The 15,618-nt window shown below is 31.4% G+C and overlaps 4 protein-coding genes across 7 annotated transcripts; 2 read left to right on the top strand and 2 right to left on the bottom strand.

The window, feature by feature from the left end:
- Positions 1 to 552: 552 nt before the first annotated feature.
- On the bottom strand, positions 553 to 6,244 carry LOC127062826 (coiled-coil domain-containing protein 186-like). 4 transcript variants are annotated; one of them, XM_050991651.1, is made up of 10 exons: positions 5,922 to 6,244; positions 4,522 to 5,799; positions 4,069 to 4,456; positions 3,716 to 3,986; positions 3,209 to 3,612; positions 2,584 to 3,122; positions 2,213 to 2,478; positions 2,028 to 2,051; positions 1,722 to 1,871; positions 553 to 1,654 (listed from the first exon to the last, which is right to left on the bottom strand). In XM_050991651.1, exons 1-10 carry the CDS (start codon positions 6,007 to 6,009, stop codon positions 1,580 to 1,582), a joined length of 3,483 nt encoding a protein of 1,160 aa, XP_050847608.1. In that variant the 5' UTR covers positions 6,010 to 6,244; the 3' UTR covers positions 553 to 1,579. The 4 variants fall into 4 exon arrangements, with proteins under 4 accessions (XP_050847608.1, XP_050847612.1, XP_050847609.1 ...); XM_050991655.1 differs by having other exon boundaries at positions 3,209 to 3,426; XM_050991652.1 differs by having other exon boundaries at positions 4,522 to 5,775.
- Positions 6,245 to 6,298: 54 nt separating this feature from the next.
- LOC127062835 (translation initiation factor eIF-2B subunit beta) lies at positions 6,299 to 8,274 on the top strand. Its single transcript, XM_050991686.1, has 6 exons — positions 6,299 to 6,580; positions 6,650 to 6,736; positions 6,832 to 7,113; positions 7,191 to 7,347; positions 7,433 to 7,827; positions 7,900 to 8,274. Exons 1-6 carry the CDS (start codon positions 6,522 to 6,524, stop codon positions 7,970 to 7,972), a joined length of 1,053 nt encoding a protein of 350 aa, XP_050847643.1. The 5' UTR covers positions 6,299 to 6,521; the 3' UTR covers positions 7,973 to 8,274.
- On the bottom strand, positions 7,359 to 9,317 carry LOC127062838 (TM2 domain-containing protein CG11103). Its single transcript, XM_050991689.1, has 3 exons — positions 8,898 to 9,317; positions 8,696 to 8,783; positions 7,359 to 8,625 (listed from the first exon to the last, which is right to left on the bottom strand). Exons 1-3 carry the CDS (start codon positions 9,038 to 9,040, stop codon positions 8,296 to 8,298), a joined length of 561 nt encoding a protein of 186 aa, XP_050847646.1. The 5' UTR covers positions 9,041 to 9,317; the 3' UTR covers positions 7,359 to 8,295.
- Positions 9,318 to 9,462: 145 nt separating this feature from the next.
- LOC127062834 (suppressor of fused homolog) lies at positions 9,463 to 14,555 on the top strand. Its single transcript, XM_050991685.1, has 7 exons — positions 9,463 to 9,818; positions 10,504 to 10,596; positions 12,646 to 12,955; positions 13,039 to 13,274; positions 13,396 to 13,617; positions 13,703 to 13,910; positions 13,994 to 14,555. The coding sequence occupies exons 1-7, from the start codon at positions 9,640 to 9,642 to the stop codon at positions 14,057 to 14,059; spliced, it is 1,314 nt and encodes a 437-aa protein (XP_050847642.1). The 5' UTR covers positions 9,463 to 9,639; the 3' UTR covers positions 14,060 to 14,555.
- The last annotated feature ends 1,063 nt before the right edge of the window (positions 14,556 to 15,618 follow it).

Raw genomic sequence — 15,618 nt, 5'->3', positions numbered from 1 at the left:
TCTCTTTTTTATTTTTCGTTAATCTAGGTTGCGGGCACGAAAATTCGAAGGTACGCAGCTTTTTCTTTATTATTATTATTATTATTTTTTTTTTTTTTTCAACACGAAACGACTATCCCACTCATTTTAATGAAGCTATAAAACAAAATTAAAAAACTTGTTAATTATGACGAACGTAAATATTCGAAAAATGATGAGCAAGTTTATAATCGAATAAATATTTTAATCTATTAGTGAGCGTTCAATTGTAAACGATGTTTAGGACTGTAATTTGTACATAGTCTTTTTGAATACGTCATTAAATTATTCTCTCACAATATTCATCCATACTGTTTTACGTAATGAAAATGGAATGCGTATATTTTTGCAAGAACGACATGTGCACAAGTAATGCGGGAAATACTTCAAAAGATTCCACGTTTATTTTTTGCTTTCGTTTGTAATATTTTTTTGCGGCTTGATCCTCTGTAAATAATTACGTAAGGATGCTGAGCTTAGTATGGGAAGTAGGTAAGAACAAAATTAAGCGATATTTATGTATGAAGTGTTTTTTTTTTTTTTTTTTATTATTATTTCTTTTTTATTGTTTATATAAATTCAAATGAACAGGATACAGGTAAGTGTCATTACGTTTTTTAAAAATTTGGTGTTTTTATATATTTCCACGTAATTTTGTAAAAGTCGATACTGTTTTTGTGTCTACAGATGGTTTTAATAATACTTTAATTACGATATACAATATACTTTTTTTTAATTAATACACTTTGGTACAAGCTTGCGCGCTTAATATATACAAGTTAAGTATTATGTACAGGACTTAAAAAAATATTCTACTACTTTATCAGTTATTAACAAATTTCACAATCTTATATGATTGTAATCATATTCTTAAAGTAATAAAATAAAATTGATAAAAATTTCATAATATATGTAATAGTAAAATTATAAAGAATATGATGATAAAATATTTTCGTCGAACTTATAAAAAGGAATCTGCAATATATATCATATAGAAAATGTAAATACAAATTATGGACATCATTTATTTCATTTGTTCTTTGATCAAAGTAATTATGTTAAGTTAAGATATAATGTGACTAGATGATAAATTGATTTTTTATATAAAAGAAAATTTGTTAATAATGGTATTTAAAACTGCAATGGACTTAGCTTTGGATTATAATTTGTTTCGATTAAAAGGACTAGATAATTTTTTCATTCTAGATATATAGGTTGTGACATAAAGTTTTTACATTTTTAAGATTTTTCGTTTTTTCTTCTCGTTTCTCAGACGTTTAAAAAAAGAATTAACTGTATAAAAATAAACTTATTACAATAAATGGATCCAATGCATTAAGTTTCTGCTTGCTTAAAATAATGTTATAAGTAATTCTTATTCTTGCAAAATTTATATATTAAATTTTAAGCTTTTCATGCTTTTCAAATATAGCAATCGTCAATTCATATTTGTTCGAAGTCATAATTTAGCAAATTCAGAAATAATAATGAAAACACAAAACTTTGTGTTTTCAAAATCTAATTATTAATTAAATAAAAAAAATGATATATGGCAATATTTCTAACTCGTCAGTTGTCTTTGTTGATTTTGTATTGTTAACTTTGCTATTTCTGCACCTAAAGTATTAATACTATCCTACAAAGACATAAAAATATAAACACATTAATTACCTTTAATTGTATATATAATGCATTTCAATTACCTTCAAAGCCATATTTTTGAATAACGTATCTTCCACAACGGCGTATAATTTTTGATTCATTTCTAAAGAAAGTTTTAAAGTCATGTTTTCATCTGAAACTTTTTGATTGTAAACAGATGCCATTATACCTCCATTCTTTGCTAATTCTGCCTATAGTTCATATAAAAAAAAAAGTACATATATATATATATATATATATATACAGTGTTAATTCATATATAATAGTATAAAAATAGTATAAAAATATAGTAGAATTATACATCTTGTAACTATTTGATAGAAAATTTAATCCTACATATAACTTACAGTATTTTTCCTGCTTTTGATATGCTATAATGACAAAAATAAAAAGCATACTATATATATTAGTATGCTTCAATTTCTAAATATTATTTAAAATATTTTTACCAAGTTGGAACAAAAAGAACCTATCAATATTTTAAATCGAATGAAAATGAAATTATTACGAAATTGATTAATTAATTAATTACCTTGTATCTATCTCTTTCGTTACTACCCATGGCACCAGAATTCTCATGTAAAATATAATGTTGTATTATCTTTGTTTTCTTCTGTATTTCTTCGACCAATGTTCGTGTATGTTCTTCCAAGAAATCAATTTTTTCTAATTTTTTTGCATTATCATTTTGTAACATCACAATACGATCCATTAATAATTTTTTAGCTGGTTCGAGTGAATGAATATAATTTTCACCATTAGTACTGTTATCGGATAAGGCACCATTCACTGCTTCGCCTATAACAACACATAAAAAATTAATTGAATTAAAAGTCGATATTAATAAGCAGAAGCCAATACTATGTTGAAAAAAAAAAAGAAAGAACAGAAAAAAACTGAAACCTGTATTTAGGGATGTGTTTGAACCAGTCCTTGATGCAACATTCATTGAATTACTAGGTGAAGATAATTGAAACGCCTCCAATTTTTTTCGACATTGCTGTAGTTCTCGCATTATTTCTTTCATATTTCTTTGTTGTTTTCTCTTAAGTACTACATTTTCCCCTTGACTATCTTCTAACTTTTGTGTTAAGTTTTGAACAAGTTGCGTTTGTTCTGCCACGTGTTTTGCTAAAATTTCACATTCTTCTAATCTTCTTTTTTGTTCGAATATTACATTGTCTTCAAGCAACTTAATTTTATTTTTCAATTCATTCACTTGATCACGAAGCGGACCTTGTTCTTCTTCGAGCTGTTTAGTTTTTGTTTCAAGTGCAGTAAACTCTGATTGAAGAGATACGTTTTTATCTGTTAACTTTTGTGTAAAATCTAACATAGCGGCCTCGCGTAAACGACATGCATGCATATCAGATTCTAATTCATTATTTGTTAAATGCAGTTTTTCTGATTCAGCTATCGTTGATGTTAGACTCTTCTCTGCTCTACGTAATCAACAAAATATTTGTAGAGATAAATAATTTTCATATAAAAAATTGTTATTTTAGGATTATTAAATGTAAATACTTACTCTTGTAATTGGAATTTCAATACTTCAATTTGTGAAACTCTTTGCGATAAATCAATAATTTCCGTTTGTCGTTGATCCGCTAGAATCTTTAAATTATTAAGAGTATCTTCGTATTCTTGCTGCCTTTTTTCATAGTCTTGTATTTTTATAGCAAGTACATTGTTCTCTTCAATTAACACTTGTTGTCTGTGCAATAATGTTTCAACTTCTTTTTGTAACTGTAAGCATAGCATTTCCTTGTCTTCAGTTACATATCTTTCTAAAATTAAGCGTGCTTGTTGTTCTTTAAGCTGCTGATCTAACGTTATAGCTTTATTTTCTTCAGACAATTGAAATTTTCTAATAGTTTCCTGTGTTTCTTTACGTACTTGTTCACACTCCTCTTTCATTTCATTAATTCTACTCTATAAAAATAAATATAAGAGGAAATATAATACGTAGCTTAAAGTACGAAAAGCTTTTTTAACAATATTGAAGTTTTACAATTTAGTTAATGTCTTTTCTTACCAAAGCTTTATCAAGTTTTTGCTGTGTTTCCTTTTGTAATTCCATCTCCGTTTTTAATTTACTTTGTGACCACTTGAGTTTCACTTCTTTCATCTGTACATCGCCATTAAGTCTTTCAACTTCTTTCTGAAGGTCACCTACTTCACGACATTTACCATCCAATATATTACATATTCTAGTTCTCTCTCCTTGAGCCTGCCGTAATTTATTCTGCAAGAGTTCTTGCTCTTTTGTAATATCTTTCAATTTACGTTCTGCATATTCCCTTGCCCTATTAAAAATACAATATTAAAAAAAAAAGATCTCTCTTGTCAACATTTTTTTCAAAGATTTCTGTCAGACAAACAATATACCTTTGTGTATCAATCAATTGTTTTTCACTGACTGCATACTTTATTACCATAGATTCCATTTCTTTATTAGCAGCAGAATGTTCCCTTTTCAATATGTCCTGTGTAGCTAATGATGCGCGCAATTCAAATGTTAATTTATCTACAGTTTTTTCTAATGTTTCAATTTGTATTTTATAAGGTTCTCCACTTTTCTCTGCCTCCAATGTGTTATTTTTTTCTTCTAAGATTTCTACTTTCTCTAATAATTTTGTATTATTATCTTTTAATTTAGCATAATCTTTGAGTAGTGTTAAATATATAGGATGTTGTAATAAATTCGTTTCATAAGAACTTTCATTATTAATTGAGTGAGTTTGACAGTCTGCTGAATTTTCTTGCGATATTTCACCTATAAAATACTTGCAATTAATAATTGAAAAAACAATAGTATATTGAAATAATCATTATGTTTACCATCTGTTGTCATTAAAGCTTCTGTTGTTTGGGTTGTAATATGTTCTTCAGAATTAGTAAACTTGCAATTATTTTTAATACTTGTTAATGTACCATCAATTGAGTCAGCAGAAGATGAGTTGAACATCGAAGGAACCTCATATTTTAAATTGCTTTCGTTCAATAGATCTTTTTGTTCACAAATTTTGTTCTGTTCTATTATGGATACAACTGGTGGATTTACGAATTTTGTTATTGTATCACATTCTTTGGGAGGCACTAAATATTTTGGTGATAACTCCTTTTTTACAGAAGGTCCGTCTATATTCTTTTTCTCGTTACTATTTGTATATCCTGAGGTATATTTCATAGTTAGATGTTGCGGTAACAATGCTTTCTCCATAATATTTGTGGATTTTTCTGTGATGAAATTCAGAAAATTTCGACTTCTATTTATAAAATGTGCATTAGATTGCACTAAACTCATTCGATTTATTGGCAGTGGTATCCTTACAAGTTTACTATCATCATTCAGAGTTGGTCGATATATGGAAGCAAGATCTACTTTTTCTTTCTGAACTGAAACTTCTGACGATTGTAATTTTGTTTGCTGTTTAAATCCTTTATCTGTATTTTCTGACAAATTGGGTAAAACATGTACTTTATTTATACATTCCGTATCTTTGTTAGATTCTTCGGTTGACGTTGTATTTATTTCTATTATTTTTATAGAATCATCATTATTAGTTTGCAAATTTGTTAAAATTTCTTTATTTATTGGTTCTGTTAATGCCACTGAACCTACATCTTTTATTATTGAAGAATCGTGAGCAATATTCGTAAGTAACGATTGTTTGGTTATAGGTGTTTCTAATTTAATATCATACATATTATCTTCATACGTGTTATTAGTACCTGTTTCAGTCCCAGAGATCTTATCCATATTTTTATGCGAATAATCTATATACAATGAATCATTGGAAGATAATTCTCGAAAAACTTTCTCATTTGGAAGATCGATATTCATTGACAATGATGAATTTTCATCTTTTTCATTTGGAATACTATTTATATGTACACTTGTTTCATCCACATTAATACTGATCCTATTTAATAACGAATTACTTTCATTTGGATTGTTATCTTTTCTTAACGATACTAAATTACATTCAACTTCTACTTTATCCTCTTTAGAATAAAGATTCTGATTTTGTAGATTGCTATTCTGTTTTATATTTTCATTTAATGGCAGCAGACAATTTTCCGTTAAACAAACTGTATGAAACGAGAGATTAATACCTTCAATATAATATATTCATAAATAAATTTATAAATTAATTAAAGCTAGTTATATTGTACATACGCAAATACATAATACAAGATAATTTTTTTAATTATCAAAATTTTTGAAATACGTATACCTTCTGTCGAATCATTTTTGGATTTACTTGTAGAATCGGTATTATCAAACTTATCTCCGTTTGAATACGAATCTGACTTCGCGTCCATTTCAAAAGATTCACCTTTATTTTCTTTAAATTAAAATGGATTTTATTTAATTAATTAATTCTGTTGAAATTTATCGATTAAAGTACGATTGCACCTTGTAGTTTTTAAAGAATTTGGATACGTGGCAATGCTTGATGAACGCAAAAAGAACCTCTGAGCAGAGAAAGTAACCTAAAATCTGTAACATTTAACTGTCAACGTATCGACATGTTTGCATTAGTTGCATTCCAGCATTACTATACATCTTGAAAACATTCGGCAAGTTGCAGTCAATGGTCCATGTACATCGTACATATCGATCATTACCGATAATCGTAATTTTATCGAATTGTACTATCGATAGAAGCAACAAGACTATATAAACGAATAATTTTCTGGAAACATCCTTTAATCTCAAATAACTACTAGTAGTGTGGCGTGCTTAAAGATTTTCTCTAGTGCTTACACGTGTTTATACATATTGAAATAAAATCATTATATTTATATTTAATTTTAAAAGTAACTTTTTGAAAATGATCGTTAACGATATTAATGAACGTGTATTAAAATTAATAAAGGATATTCATTACGGGTAAAATTTTTATCATTTTAATCTTAAATATGAAGTGGATTAAATAATTGTTACATCTTTATATTTCAGAAATATCAAAGGAGCTTACAATATTGTTATTGCTAGTGTTTCTGTTTTGAAAGATATTATTAGTTATTCGGAATGGAATACTGCAAAGTAAGTTTCATAGCAAATATTGTTATATTTTATATTATATATTATATATTAAGGTTAAGAGCAAATTAATAATTTAAATGTATTTTATTATGTAGAGAACTAATGGATATTATTACAAAGAATGGAAAATATTTGATCGAATCAATTCCACTTGAAGCTTCCATTGGAAATATGGTAAGACGTATATTGCTGATAATTAGGGAAGAATATAGATCGGAGCTTAAAAATAGAACAGAAGAAACGGATCCTCAGGAATCATTACATAAAATTCTTACCGCTGAACGTGATCAAGACACTGATTATGATATTGTTGTACCTTCTCTTAAATCAGCTTTAATCGAACATATAAATGAATTTGAAGTGGAATTAGAAACATGGTAAGTCAATATGATGTAATTTGTTTCATCATATTAGCTTTGTTCAATTGTATAATCTTAAATTTTCTATTTTATAGTTCAGAAAATATTACACAGCAAGCTTCAGAACACATTCATTCTAATGAAATTATAATGACTATTGGTAAATCTAATTTAGTTGAAAAGTTTTTTAAGAAAGCTGCTGCAACAAGAGCTTTTGAAGTTATAGTGGCCGAAGGAGGACCGTCTTTAAGTGTAAATATACATGCGTTTAATAATAATATTTAATGATTTAATAATTACATATTTTTATTACAATAATGTTACTTATTGTTTAAAGGGTCATGAAATGGCAGTTAACCTCGCAAAAGCTAAAATTAAAACTACATTAATATCAGACGTAGCAATTTTTGCAATGATGTCACGTGTAAATAAAGTAATCATCGGTACTCATACAGTCATGGCTAATGGAGGGTTAAGAGCAATATCTGGTTCGCATCCAGTTGCACAGGCTGCAAAACATTATTCCGTTCCTGTGATGGTGTTACTACCTTTGTACAAACTTTCACCACTTTATTTATGCTCACACGAGCAACATGGATTTAATCAACATATTTCTCCCACGCAAGGTGTATTAGATGGTGCTAATGAACCTCTCATGGAAAGAATTCATGCTTATAATCCAATGTTTGATTATGTACCTGCTGATCTTGTCACATTATTCATCTCCAATACGTAAGTTATTCATGTTATAAATGCTACTTTGATAATGCAACATACCATATGAAATTTATTCATGAATTTCAGAGGTGGAAATGCACCATCATATATTTATAGATTACTTAGCGAGCTTTATCACCCAGATGATTATGAATTATAATTTTACAATAATTTAGAATATTACAATAACAAGAATGACTCAAATTACACGTGAATCATTAAGACAATTTTTACCGAGATGTTAAATTTAAAGTTTATATAAAACGCATAAGAGAGATTCTTTTATAAAAGTGATTATAAAACGTATTGTCCTAAATAAAGGATTCTTATACAGATACAATCTCTCTTTGTACTAATGTAAAGAATTTTAATTTTATCAAAAAATACTGGAACAGATATACGATAGAATATATCCTAAAACAATGTATTTATATTACAGTGATATAAAGTTTTTTAACAATTCTTATATATATAATGTACGTGCTATACGTATGGATTCCAATTACTTCCATCTTCAGGTTGCAAAGAATTTGTAACTAGTAAAATAACATCAACAATCCACCACACTCCAACACCACCTACCGTTAACAATTTACCCACTGCAGTTCCCGTTTGACCAAGACAAAACCGATCCATACCTAATACACCTAACAATATACTATAAAGTAACGTAGTGACAAAAAAATGTTCACTATATTTTATGCAAGGAATTCCTTTACGAAAAAATGTTCTTGGACCATAACATTCTATGTCTGGTAATACAGTACAGAATACTTTTGTTTTTTCAACATCCTCATAACGTGAGCCTCCAAACTGAAAGTAAAATATTTAAACATTGATGAATCTTCAAGAAATTTCTTTTACCTTGTAAACCGATCTATACCTTCACACAACCGAAACCTGTTTCCTCTTTTGCAGTTTTATTTCCCTTATGATCAACTGGATCTTCACATTCAATAAATTCCTTTGGACTAAAAAAAGGTATGTATTTTCGACAAATCTTTTTCTATGTTCGATTTATTAACGACAAAATTAATAGATCGATTACTTTAGGTCATTTAGTATGTATAAGTCCGTGTACTCACAGAAATTTGCACAATATCAAAGGCCCCTCCGGCTTGTAGTCCTGTTGCGATTCCGTGCTTTTATTCGCTGCCGTAACTACCAAGCATTCGATCAAATTCCAATAAAACCCAACAAGGACGAAAAACGTAAGATTTAACCTCATTTTGTCAAGTATAACATCTTAAATGCATCATCGTACGAGTCTATACGTTTTTGTTAAAAGAATACATCATTCGTCGGTTACGTTAAAAGAAAAAAAACTTAAATCAGTGCGAGCCGAAGTCCCGAGATAAATCGTTGCTGTTACTTTTCTCTTATTGGTCTTCGCGACATTTTCTTTTTTTCATCTTTTTTTATCATATTAGAAAGTAGTTAAGAATAGAGAAAAACGTCACTTCGATACGAGTTACGTTCGATAAATCGTTCCGTAAAGTAAGGTTAACTTGTGATTGGTCGTATTCGTCCGCCATTATAGTACATCGACCAATCATCGCGCTTTTCCATCTCGAACTAGTATCACGTGCTTGCTCTCTCTCACACGCAACTAGTGGCTCCCCGAAAGATGCACACCCAAAACGCTTTTGTTTTGTCAGTCGTGCGGTACGTGCTATCTGTATAGTCAGTCGGTGCCTGTCTTCGTCGTCGGATCGTTCGTCCGCGAGAGCTTGTACGACACGGACGAAGGGTTTCGCGTCGTCCTGACTCGTCGAGGGGCGTTCCATCCGATACGACGAATTCTTTCGATCATATTCCCGTGCTTTTATGTACACCAATATGCGCGAGAGAGAAGAGTTTTACAGAGGTTGTTCGTCAGGACAATCTAGCCAAGCACCACCACCAACAGCCAGAGCACTCGGTTTGGACGCCTTGCATGGATTGTGTAAAGAAATTTATCCAGACCAAGCCAATCCTCTTACTGTCACAGCTGTTGTGAAATATTGGTAAGAATTTTCTAACCAACAATTTAAACTAACGAAAAAGTAACATAAAGACATCGTTGTGTTTTGATATCGTACCAACTTTGATCTGCGTCGTGTCAAATATTCGTTCCATTTAACTAGCATTAAGATACATCATACGCCTCGACACATTGTTGATTTTTCCTTGTTCATGAGAATATCAATGTCGACTATTGTTTTGAAAAGTTGTATATATACGACGTCAACAGGAAGGAGCAAAAGAGTCGAAAGTATTACGATTCTATTCTATGTTATTGTTATGCGTTATACGTCGTCCGACATTCACGATAATAAGATTGTTATTTCAACGATGTTAATTGAATAGAAATGATTACGTTGAAGCGTCCAATTAAGCGATTTTACGTCGATAAATAGATCGATGATTATCGATAATCAATCGATCGCTGCCATCTTGATGATAGCAGCGCCACCATCTAACATAATTGACTCCTACGAAAAAAAAAAAAAAAAAGAAAAAAGAAAATAATTCGAATTGCGTTGCTGGATAGTTGCTGGTATGCGTCAGAACGAAAATGCCAACCGTTTAAACGTCATGGACGAGGAAAAGGGTGGCTTATATTTAGCCACCCTTCGTTTGTCATGTATATACCAGTCTAGCCCGGATGTACAATCAAATAAATCGAATTTCCTGTATACTTATTCGCAGGTTGGGTGGTCCTGATCCTCTCGACTATATAAGCATGTACGAAAATCCTGGCTGTCCCGAACTAGGCGTGCCTCCTCATTGGCATTACGTGAGGTAAGTATCGAATGTTTTCTTATTACTTCTTTTTATTAAGAATATTTTTCAATATTTACGAGAAGATTCTTCGAAATGCTTCGAATACGAACGTAATCTGATCCTTAAGAGATAACGTTTAAAATGCTCATAAAACGTGATTATGTATATTATATTACCATCTATCTATTCATCTAGATAATCATTTTAATCTTCTCTTCTTTTCTCTTCCCCCACCCTGCAGATTTGAATTCTAGATACTTCGATGACAAGAAAAATCTACTCCGCGGAGTTTCTTCTTAAATTTTATTTTCAGTTTGAAAATAATCAAGAACTGCAATATTAATACTTTTATTTATCTTCTTTTAGCGTAACATCTGTATTCTTCTTGGTATTCAAACTGATCGAATAAAAATCGTCATTCCGTCTAATTTTTGCGAATAGTTACACTTCGACTCGAATAAGGAGGAACGTTCCTCTCTCCGTTAAGAGAGAGGAACATCCATCGAACGAAGCGATTCATTTTGCTCTCATCGCTCAGCCACATGCTTCCTTTTCTCTTCTTCGAGGCATCATTCATTCAGAAAAGACAGCCCTTCGTTTTTTGCGCCATAGGGGAAGAGACGCCGAGCGAAAGAAAGAGAGAAAAAAAAAACGGGAAGTCGGGCATTCGTTAATGTCACCCTGTTTAGGTAGAAGTGTGCCCGTGCTTCTTTGTACAAAGCCCGCGAGCTTCATGAACGCGCGCGCGCGCGTGTGTTCATGTACACGTGCTAGGTGGATCTGTAGTCATATCTATAATTTTATATAATATACATATATACAATATGTATATATATCAACATATATATATGTACATACATAGATATATATATAGATACATACATATATATATATATATACACATAGGTTTGTGTGTGTCATAATTGTACATCATATATATATATATATATGTATAATTTTATGTAATATACATACATACATACATACCATAATATGTATATATATATATATATATATATATATATATATATATATACATACACATGAACATGACACGTGCAGTCTCGTGTACTTCAATCTCTGTCTTCTTCTTCTTCTTCTTCTTCTTCTTCGTCGTCGTCGTCGTCACTTTAAAGACGTTCCTTTCCCCTCTCCCCTTACCTCTCCTCTCCTGTTGGTATATCCTCATATTTTCTTTAATCTCCGTTCCTATCCTCATTCCAGTCGTAATATAATTCATCCTATGTAAACCGTCAGCAGCATTTGTCGTTTCAAAATCAAGCTTCCTAGGGAGAAAAGGAAAACTAACAGAAGGGTCCTTCCTTTCTTCGATTTCTCTTTACTCTTAAGAAGCAGTCGATTAATTCGTTCAATACTTTTCTTCGTTCGCGTTCGAGTTAAATCCAAGTATCTGTATGTACGTATATATATATCTATATATATATATATATATATATATATATATATATATATGGTATATAGGAAATAGAACAGAATGAATTGGAAAAGAAAGAGAGAGAGAGAAAAAGAAAGAAAGAAAAAAGAAAGGAAGAGAGTCTCTTGACGATCGAAAGGATTTCGTCGTAGCCACGAGTTCCGACAATATCTGCATAACGAGCGACAAGTGGCTTTTCGCTAAAGGGCATCTTTCCTTCCTTTCTTTTTTAAAGTGGTCCATGCTTCTTCGATTTCAAGCAGCTGCTCTAATAGTTCGTGCCTTTCTCTATATATAGAAGACGATAGGGCACGAGAGGATGAAGTCGTTGAAAAGCTCAAGGAATCGGAAATAGAAGCACGAGACTTTCCCCTTTTTCGTCTGTCCTGACTAAATATAATCTGCCATTGACCGTACTTCTTGACTTTTTTTTTTTTTACTTTACTTTTTTTTTGTAGAGTGTGGGAGAGGAGGGGGAATGGATTTCTATTCTATACAATATGAGACATCCTCTTCATTTCCTTTTAATTCTATTTTTGAATTTCAATTTAATTTGAAGCTCGATTCATCAAAAGATAATGATGTTCCCTTTTCTTTTTAATTTTTTTTTGTCTTTTTTCTTTGGTCTTTAGTTTGGGTCTTTCCGATTTGCACGGAGATGGACGACTACATCCAAAAAGTGGTCCAGGTCGTCCAAGTGGTTTTGGTTTTGAGCTTACCTTTAGATTGGTACGAGAAAGAGGCGAAACGACTCCACCCACCTGGCCGGCAAATGTAATGCAACAACTGGCTAAATACGTCTTTAACTCTGGCAACATGCTGCTTCCTGGTGATCATGTTTCATGGCACGCTCCTTTGGACAATAGCAGCGGTCGCATCACGCAAATTTTAATGGGCAGAGATCCTCAACTACCGGCATCGGTTTCTACTCCTCATGGCGAAGTACGTTGTCTTCGAGAATATCATTTTTTATATGGAATAATATAATATATATTTTTTTATTAATTTTAATATAATATTCCTAGGTTTCATTCGTACAAATTGTGGGAGTTACTTCCGAGGAATTACAAGCAGCTCAACATTGGAATGGTCTGGGTGTAGTAAATCTTTTGAAAACAACAAGGGGTTGCGGCCCGTGGTTGTTGACGGATATGAAAAGGATGCATTCTGTTATGGAGGAGGATCCTTCTGTTGCAGAGAAAATTCAATGTGGTATTGAAAGGGAAGGATCCAATTTAAGTGGTGTTTCTGCAAAGTGCTGGTACTATAAATCAATATAATTCTTTACAAATGTATTTGTTTTTTTTTTCTTTTTTTTTTCTTGAATGAAAATAGACGTTGCAAATGAATTGTTTAGAGAAACAGTGTCGCGACATTTTTAGGTGGGTACAAGTTACCGGCGACAAGAGTACGGAAAAATATAGAGAAATTAAAGAAGATTCCGACGACGAAGATATTAAACCCATAATAAAGACAGAAAGATTATCTCCTTGTGAACAAGAGAGAGATACAGGCTTTTCTGATATGAATTGTGTCAAAGTTTTACCGGGATTACATTTAACGTTTAACCTCGAAGCTGGATCCTTGCTACCGTTAGCGATAAAGTTAATAGCCGAATTTATTCGTTAATGTTTGTTACAAAATATCGGATGATTATTTATAGATTGACATTTTTTTTTTGTATTGCAGAGGACGAGTTATGCACGGAAGGCATTTTACGTTTAAATCCATATTGTCTCACACAGCTGTGACGATAGTAGCACCCTCGGTTACAGGTACTTTGGTATCCAAAGAAAAACCATACGTTGTTCAAGGCCCTTGGTTACAAGTTTTATTACCCGAGGATTTGTCAGAAAAAATGGCGAACGAATTTCAGATCTTAAATTCGCCAGAACAAGTGAGTCTTACATTCGTCGATTCGTCGAATTTATTTTTATCGTTGTACTTGGAATGATTTTGTTTTCTCTCGTATATTTACAGATTCAATTGCCAAAAACATTTTCTTGGCCCGAACATAAGTTGGTTATAACCGTTGTGAATGACTGATATATAAAAAAAAAAAAAAGAAAAAAAAAGAAAGAAAGGTAAGGTCCTGTCTCGAATCTCATGGAAAAGTTTCTTTCGTATTTTGTAATGTTTAAGCTCGTAACATTGAGAAGGATTAAAGTATTATACGGTTTCGTTAAAAGGCAACTTCGAAACGGATATTTATAACGCGATCGCTTTTTTTTACGACTATACATTTTTTTTAAGTTTATGTAATTTATGAATTTTATAAATCGCGCGTTAGTGTCTATGAATACGTGGGAAAGAATTACGAGGACGTGTAAAAGTGGAGACAAAATATTATTAATAACAATTTTGGAAGAAGCGGGAAGGTTGTCGCAAATGAAACGGATTGAACAGTCTCTCTTTTATTAAATGATGTCTTATGCTTCGTATTTAATAATGTATATAATAGGATATAACTTATAAAGTGTAATGGTATTTGATATACGGCTTTACACATTGTTATGTATAATAAACGTTTACATAAAGACGATGTATAAGATCCTGATATTCTTTTAGCGAATTTTCTAGGATTTTGGAAATCGATAGAATATCTACTATATTACCTTGACAAATAATCCTTTTTTTATTTTATTCAATATTTTATATTTTATTCTTTCTGGAAACGTTTTACGCATCGACCACCCTGCTTGCCAGATTTCTTGCAGGAGCAATGCTGTTTTCCATAAATCTTTGGATTTGCGTTTAAATTATTATTTTTTTTGTTCGCTTTTCGACCAAACCAAGTCCATATTTGTATCCGTGGATTCTGAAGAATCATGACATTGAAATTGTAATGTAAATTTTATCTCTAGTACTTTATAGCTGCTAAATCAAAAACCAGATAACTCTTTATAAATTTAAAACTTTCATAAAAATCTACGTTAATCTTATTTTAAGATTCAAATGCGAACATGTTACCTGGTTTTTGTATCATAGCCTTCAATGTCACGCCGAAGCGAATTCTTGACTATTTCATGTGAGCCCATTGAGACTCCAATATTTCCTGTCCTAGATCCTTTCTACAGCAGAATCATTCCTCGTACCTGCTTCACTAAGCTCATAACTATCCTGATAGCCTCGACCCAAAGAATGACGACGATACACGCGGAGGCAAAATCTTCCACATCATCGCATTTGATGCTTTTGACGATATTGACGATACCATGAAAGGCATTCAAGTACGTTCTCATAGCATCGATACAGAGATCCCTAAGGAAACACATCACTTGAAAGAATAGGTTCATCACGGCAAGTATCAGTTCGAGCATCTTCGCTAAAAAATCCATAAAGATGTCCAGTAAGGATTCGAAGGTGTCCCATAACCAACATGTCAAACGCGCAGCAAACTCGGTAAACTGTTCGAAGACATTTGATAGCCTTTTTTTCATGATCGATCATTGATTTATACCGATACCATCACAATTTCTTTTACTCGTATAGACTTTTGATACGTGACCATGGATTTAACGGAGATTCGTGATCCTTCGCGTAATTAATAGGAAGAACTCAGACAGGTTAGATGGTAACGAAGTACATAAAGTTGTCATAATTTT

Source organism: Vespula vulgaris, chromosome 3 (assembly GCF_905475345.1).
Source record: "Vespula vulgaris chromosome 3, iyVesVulg1.1, whole genome shotgun sequence".
NCBI lineage: Eukaryota > Metazoa > Arthropoda > Insecta > Hymenoptera > Vespidae > Vespula > Vespula vulgaris.
Note: the sequence above shows the minus strand (reverse complement) of the source record. Positions and strands in the feature narration are given on the sequence as shown.

Excerpts from the sequence above, each read along its gene's own strand:
- LOC127062826 (XM_050991651.1), bottom strand. The coding sequence starts at position 6,009 with ATGGACGCGAAGTCAGATTCGTATTCAAACGGAGATAAGTTTGATAAT. Across the intron at positions 3,613-3,715 it reads AAAAACTTGATAAAGCTTTG|AGTAGAATTAATGAAATGAA; the intron begins GTAAGAAAAGAC and ends TTATTTTTATAG. Across the intron at positions 2,479-2,583 it reads AAACACATCCCTAAATACAG|GCGAAGCAGTGAATGGTGCC; the intron begins GTTTCAGTTTTT and ends GTGTTGTTATAG.
- LOC127062835 (XM_050991686.1), top strand. The coding sequence starts at position 6,522 with ATGATCGTTAACGATATTAATGAACGTGTATTAAAATTAATAAAGGAT. Across the intron at positions 6,737-6,831 it reads TCGGAATGGAATACTGCAAA|AGAACTAATGGATATTATTA; the intron begins GTAAGTTTCATA and ends TTTATTATGTAG. Across the intron at positions 7,828-7,899 it reads ACATTATTCATCTCCAATAC|AGGTGGAAATGCACCATCAT; the intron begins GTAAGTTATTCA and ends CATGAATTTCAG.
- LOC127062838 (XM_050991689.1), bottom strand. The coding sequence starts at position 9,040 with ATGAGGTTAAATCTTACGTTTTTCGTCCTTGTTGGGTTTTATTGGAAT. Across the intron at positions 8,784-8,897 it reads TTGATATTGTGCAAATTTCT|TCCAAAGGAATTTATTGAAT; the intron begins GTGAGTACACGG and ends ACCTTTTTTTAG. Across the intron at positions 8,626-8,695 it reads CAGGTTTCGGTTGTGTGAAG|TTTGGAGGCTCACGTTATGA; the intron begins GTATAGATCGGT and ends TTTTACTTTCAG.
- LOC127062834 (XM_050991685.1), top strand. The coding sequence starts at position 9,640 with ATGTACACCAATATGCGCGAGAGAGAAGAGTTTTACAGAGGTTGTTCG. Across the intron at positions 9,819-10,503 it reads ACAGCTGTTGTGAAATATTG|GTTGGGTGGTCCTGATCCTC; the intron begins GTAAGAATTTTC and ends ACTTATTCGCAG. Across the intron at positions 10,597-12,645 it reads CCTCATTGGCATTACGTGAG|TTTGGGTCTTTCCGATTTGC; the intron begins GTAAGTATCGAA and ends TTTGGTCTTTAG.